The sequence below is a fragment of the Dioscorea cayenensis genome, unplaced genomic scaffold, assembly GCF_009730915.1.
Source record: "Dioscorea cayenensis subsp. rotundata cultivar TDr96_F1 unplaced genomic scaffold, TDr96_F1_v2_PseudoChromosome.rev07_lg8_w22 25.fasta BLBR01001989.1, whole genome shotgun sequence".
NCBI lineage: Eukaryota > Viridiplantae > Streptophyta > Magnoliopsida > Dioscoreales > Dioscoreaceae > Dioscorea > Dioscorea cayenensis.
Window position 1 is genome coordinate 7,249 of NW_024088380.1, and position 6,809 is coordinate 14,057.

Below are 6,809 nucleotides of genomic sequence, written 5' to 3' on the forward strand. Positions count from 1 at the left end.
CTACTTATTTTATAAATTGCATTTGTATTTAAAATTATGTTAAGATTATGTTTAGATAAGTTTGTTAGTTTGAATCTGTTTAGTTTTCTTGGTGAGGAAGTAACTTAGTTTAAATTCAGTTATCAATATCAATATATAAAGACAGAAAGGAAGTGAGTTTGTTAACCGCGTTAATAAATAATCTCTTCTTCTTTGAGTGTTCTTTGTGTGTTTTTCTCTGATTATCCTAACATTTGGTATCAGAGCAAGGTTCAGAGTAGATACCAAAGATTATGTCAGGTTCATCATCAAAGAGTGAAACAATTGTCGGCACAACAACATTGAAGACTCCAACATTGAAGGCTCCAACAAGAGACAGGACGGTGACCCTCCAGTATCCATTGCTCACGAGAGCAACTACTTGGCATGGGCACTCAAGATGAAGGTGTACATGCATGCACAAGGCGTGTGGGATGTCATTGAGCCTATTGATCCGAATGAGGAGATAGAGACACGGAAGGATCAGATGGCCTTTGTTGCCATCTATCGAGTATTAGCGAGGAGGCGCTCCTTGTGTTTGCTAAGAAGGAGGCGGCAAAGAGGTATGGGAGATGTTGAAAAACAATGCACATGGGCACCGAGCACATCAAGGAGGCAAAGATCCAGACTTCGAGAAGTGAGTTTGAAGGTCTACGCATGCGTGAAGCGGAGACGGTTGATGACTTTGCCACAAAGTTGACCACAATAGTTAACAAAATTCGTGCATTGGGCGACAAGGTAGAGGAGGCCTGACAAGGTCCCCTTGCGTATATCCCTCAAGTGCACGGGTTTGTCGAAGTAATAATTCCGGGTGAGCGGGTATCGAATCCACAGGGAGTAGGGAATAAAAATACTTAATTCGATTCTTAGCTATGCAAAAGATCAATGATGATAAGTGTGATAATGATTCAATTCTCAACAATAAAAGCAACAAGTAATAGAGCAAAAGTAAAGAAGGGGATAAGGCAATCGATAAAGATGGGGTACCCGGATAATGCTCCGCCTAGGATAATTGTTTTAAGTGCAAGAAACCTCTATTATGCTTCCTAATCAATGCAATGGTGAGTCATGGAAATCCTTAATTACATAGTCCCAAAACTAAGGTCAACTATGTCTAACTCTATACATGTCCCGGAGGAGAAATCGAACAATCTCAACACCTCGCACTCGCATAGAGTTGCAATGAACTCTAGGGATTCCAAGTGATAAATCTCTTCCTTATTATAGACCTAACCCTTTGGTCAAGGTGGAAGGTCCCTAACCACAATTGAGCCCTACATACTAAGATCACCTCAACGCTTCACTCCGTTACACGCGCAACTAAGCCCCAGCTAGCGAAAGTTCATCCCTTAGACCATTCACTCTATTATAGCCGCAAAGAACTCGAGGAACGGAGGTAGAATCTATCACGCCGGAGGGGAAAGAGGACGCTCATGTACCTCTCGACTCACCCTCTCGACCCTCTCCAACCTAGCTTTTGTCTAGCAGCTCGTGGTGTGTCACTCACTCACAAGGTTACCAACAAGAACTCCTCAACCCCTAGTGTCACTCTAGGAGAAATGTTCATACAATCAAGCATTCAAGGTTGGAACTCACAATAAACATCAATTTATTGAAAGCATAATAAAGAGGTTCAAAGAAACAAATACATCCTAGGGTTCACAATACCCGAGTACCTACTAGTGGTTTAGCTCTCCATGGAGCTAAGTAAAATCAAAGAAATAGAATGTAAAAGCAATGAATCCAAAAAGAAACCCCCTCGATGGCCGTGTCGATGGTCTTGTGGAGAGTCCTCTACTCGTCGTCCAAGGATGATGAGGAGCTTTATATATATATATAATCTGTGAGCAATGGTTTTGAAGGTCTGAAACGATGTCGGAAGAGCTATAGGCTTAGGTGGGTGAACTATCTCAGTCCAAGCATCAAGAGAGGGAGGTTTGAAGATGATGAGGAGGACCTTATCATTAGGCTCCATAAGCTCCTTGGCAATAGGCAAGTCTTTGCTTCTATCAAGCATAAAACTTGTTGGGCTAAATTAATATGCATATATATTTCTTATTATAATCTTTCAAGATATATATATATATATATATATATGCTGAAAGTAGAAATCAAAGATAAGAAAAAGCTGGTAAGTCCACTGTTCTTCATGTGAACGAGGACAGATATATGCTTTGTAGACTATATTTTACCATGTCGTGTAGATCGAGGAATGAACTGCCATTAATTAACTTGTATAATGATCTAAATTATGCTCATGTCTCGAAATGATTGATTGATTAACGAGGGTATCATTTGTTCTCAGGCGGTCACTAATTGCAGGAAGACTACCAGGAAGAACAGCCAATGATATCAAGAATCACTGGAACACTCATTTAAGCAAAAAGATTAACTCCAAAGAAAAGTCTTGGAACCGTAAAACTATAGCTAAAGGTATCACCAGTATAAAGCCAAGGGAGAAACAAGGAGAATTTAAGATCATCAAGCCACAACCTTGGACTATTCCAGTGAATTGGAGCTGGTTGAAGGATCAACCAGTGCACCGAGGACAGCTTCAAGACAAGTCTGGAATTAATATTGCAGACCCACTGAACAATAATGTCTCAAGGGAAGAGAGTGCAACAATCATCCCTGAGAAGCTTGATGATGTCTTCTTGGGCATTGATGATATGACAGTTGGGGAAATGGGGAACAACTTTGAGATTGGGAATATTGGAGGAAATGGAGATGAACAGTTCTTTGAGCAAGAAGATGCAGGATGGACTGACTTTCTTCTGGACATGGATATCTAGAGCAGTTTGCTATTTTTATGTTGTTTATTAATTATTAATCTTGCAATAAATAATATGATCTACGATGATGGTTTCATTATTTCCTGTGCCGAAATCATTTGCTTAATAACTGCATGCGCGCATGATTCATTTCTAGAGTAACATGATAAATATTCGACGAGATGTTGAGGGTATATTACACCCTTTGGTGATTTTTGAGATTATCATATTGTAAGATAAATTTTAGTTTTATAATTAATCATGAATTAATTAATCATGTATTCTGATATGATAAAGGTGCCTTGAATAATAAAATGATTGGAATTCTCTTAAGGGCAGATATACAGTATACTTAATTTTCTTTTCATTTTGTGTCGTTTGTTTTCAGAGGAATTGGTTAGAGGTCTTTTGGAAACTCATCAAAAATATACGAATAAAATACTCAAGTATGTATATCACTTTTATCAACTGAATTAATTTTAATATTAATTAATATTTTGATCTAGAATGCTCGCTTGATAGAAAAAAGTATATAAAAATATTAATACCATGGGATCCTGATCTATTGTTCTAATTTATACCTTGTCCATCAATAGGAGATGGAACAATATAGATTAATAGCAATATCAAGTTAAAATGCAAATTGTTAGTTAAGTGTGTGGAATCTTCAATTGTAAGACTATACATGAGGATATATAGGTATTACTTCTGTATTATATTTATACTATATTGTTAATGTCAACTCTAATACTATCAACCAAACACTATATTATTTAATTAGACCACTTGCATAATAGAAGAGAAATAACTCATTTTCTTCCTAAGTAAAAAGTCGAAGCTTCAACTCTCTCATATAATAAATGATTAATAGTTATGGTTTATCCATATTTATCAATATATATATATTTATTATTTAAAAAAATTAACTAAAATTGGTTGCTGGGAATTTAGAACTAGTGTTTTCTTCAATATATTCATTTTATTATTTTAATAAAAATATGCCTTTCTATTTTAATTAAAATAATATTAATTTTTTACTTTTATAAATGTGAACAATTTACAAACACCGAACTAATTGCATTGGAGGAGTGAGTCCAACTTTCAACCTTTCACTTATAAGGGAAAAGTATTTCCACTCCTATTGTAGAGATGATTTTCAAATTTTATTTATAATATGAGCAATCCAACGTTCACATCCTTTTTACATTTCAATTCATTGGCAAGAAATCCAATTTTTTATCTCCTCGATATGAGTTAAATTTTTTCTTTTTTTTGACAAAATCGACAACAGACAAATTAAACGAACAAGCCGGTATAGAGATGCATAATTTACAGTGGCTTGACTGATCTCGTAGGGATAACCCCTGTTATACAATCCTGGAGCGAAGAACGAGGAGTAATCCTCACACATAATTCCTACAAGGGGGTCTTGAACATGAATTGTAATTTGAGAACTTCAAACTTGAGACCTTTGAATCATAACTATGGGTAATTATTATTGGATTAGCCCACAGTTCCTTCAAACTGTTTTTTCATTTCCTCGATGTCAAATTAAAGTGGGAATGAGCCTAAATGATAATTTCTTGGTATTTCCTTATCTCAAATAGGACCATTTCATTGGATAGTTTTTGAGATTCCTTATCTCTAGGAGTACCATTTCTTTGTCAGGAAACAGGTAAATGTTTGTGATCTTGTCCAAAAATAGTACAGATTCTCTTTGTGTGTGAGAGCCTTAAGAAAAAAAGGGAAATCTCCCTTGCGCATGAAGGTGAGCTTATTATATTATCCAAGGAGTTTTAAATTTGGTTGACCTTTATAAATTTATTGAGGTTTGTGAAAAAACCATCTTACTTAATGATGTTTTTATTTTTATTTTTATTTTATTTTTATTTTTGTGGAGAAACTGAGCTACAAGTACCTACTGACTAAAGATCAACAAAACCCCATAAAATGGGCAGTCTCTATCAACTAACTCGGCCCATCTTACTTAACAGTTAACATCATATTTTATCAAGGTCTATTATTGTTGCAGGTTGTCTGCAACCTCCCAGCTAAACCTGCAATTTAGACTCACAAACCACAAGATCCAACACCACAAACATGAAATTGCATAGAAATGATGAAAAGAGACAGATAATTGGGAGATCAGAGGCGGGAGCCTGGAGATCTAACCTAGTACAATCACAAAACATGAGAAAAAGGAAAGGTAATTGAGAGAAGACTCAGTTCGAATGTCCCCCGTACTTCATAGAAGGCCTTACTTATAACCTGAGGGTAGTAATGACTTTTCCACTCACTAGTCATGGAATTACTCTTTTTGCCATCAATCTCTTGTGTTCCTTCCCTGCCATTCCTCACTCTGAACGCAACATTTCTCCCTCGCTTCAAATAATCCTTGTCCTCAAAGGATTTGCGACTAAAAAAAGCAGAAATTTGGCTTGCACATCATCATAAAATTCCCATGTTGCTTCCTCAGGCAGAGAATCAGACCATTGAATTAATAACTTGACTGTAGCCTTATTAGCTCTTTTCGCCAGTTGTCTGTCCAGAATTGCCACTGGAGTCCTTTCCACCCTATCTATTCCCTTGAGACAATCCGCCAATCATCGGCTTTGCTTCATTATCCCCGACCTTCTTCTTGAAACTGTGACACATGAAAAACATTGTGGATTTTCACGAGTCCGACAATTGAACCCGATGTACGACCTTTCCAATTTTTTCCGTCACCAGATATGGGCCAAAGTACTTAGCGGAAAGTTTGAAATTCTTCCTTTGAGCCACTGACAACTGCTTATAGGGTTGTAATTTGATGTAAACTGCATCTCCTACCACAAATTCTCGGTCAGATCTGTGCTTATCCACCAATTGCTTCATTCTGTTCCTAGCTTTGGCAAGATTCTCCTTCAGATCCTTCAGAATGGCCTCCCTAGCCAAGAAACTCCTATCGAGCAACTCAAACTTGGAATTAGCCGCTTGATATGGCAGATGCATAGGTGCCCCCCGACCATATACAATTTCAAATGGGCTTGCCTTAATAGAGGAATGATGACTGGTGTTATACCACCATTCAGCGAGAGGCAACCACCTTAACCACTCCTTGGGTTTCTCTCCTGTCATGCATCGTAAGTATTGTTCCAAGCACCTATTGACCACCTCCGTCTGGCCGTCGGACTGTGGGTGATAGGCAGTCGAAAAATTCAACTGTACCCCTTGTAGCCGAAACAATTCACGCCAGAATTTGCTTACAAAAACTGGATCACGGTCACTTACTATAGATTTTTGGAAGTCCATGTAACAGAGTAGATGTGATCAAGGGAACAATTGAGCTACCTCCATTGCAGTATAAGGATGTGCTAGGGCTATAAAGTGGGCATACTTGCTCAGTGCGGTCAACCACAACTAATATCGTGTCCTTCCAGCAGATTTTTGGTAACCCCCAACAAAAATCCATACTAATTTCCTCCCGATTCCTTACAGCGCGATGCAATGGCTGCGATGAGTCAGCGAGGGGCTGAATTTTCACTCTTGTTCTTCTGGCATATATCACATTGTTGGATAAAAAGTTTTAATATCATTCTTCATGCCCACCAATAGAAGTAGTCTCAAGCCTCCGTTTAGTAACTTGAATACCGGAGTGTCCCCCCATGAAGCTTGCATGAAACTCTTTTATAAGCAGTTGTCTTAGTTGGTGATTATTGCCTACAACCAGTCGTCCCTTCTTCTTTAATTGATTCTGACTCCAAGTGTAACCTGATGTGCTATTTGGATCCAGTTGGAGCTGAGAGATTAATTCCTGTAGCGATGGGTCTTCTTGCCAGCTTGCTTGGACCTGTTGCCATATCTCTGAAGTCACTGCCGATAAAGTTGATAAATTAGGCCTGCGTGACAGTGCATCAGTAGCCAAATTATCACATCCCTTCTTATACAAGACCTCGAAGTCATAGCCAAGTAACTTAGCCAGCCACTTTTGCTGACTAGGTGTGGTAATTCTTTGTTCGAGTAGAAATTTCAAGCTATGGT

General features: G+C 37.9%; 1 protein-coding gene across 1 annotated transcript; it reads left to right on the forward strand.

The window, feature by feature from the left end:
* Nucleotides 1-418: 418 nt before the first annotated feature.
* LOC120257262 (transcription factor MYB1-like) lies at nucleotides 419-2,810 on the forward strand. The gene is made up of 3 exons (XM_039264793.1): nucleotides 419-581; nucleotides 1,881-2,010; nucleotides 2,324-2,810. The coding sequence occupies exons 1-3, from the start codon at nucleotides 419-421 to the stop codon at nucleotides 2,808-2,810; spliced, it is 780 nt and encodes a 259-aa protein (XP_039120727.1).
* The last annotated feature ends 3,999 nt before the right edge of the window (nucleotides 2,811-6,809 follow it).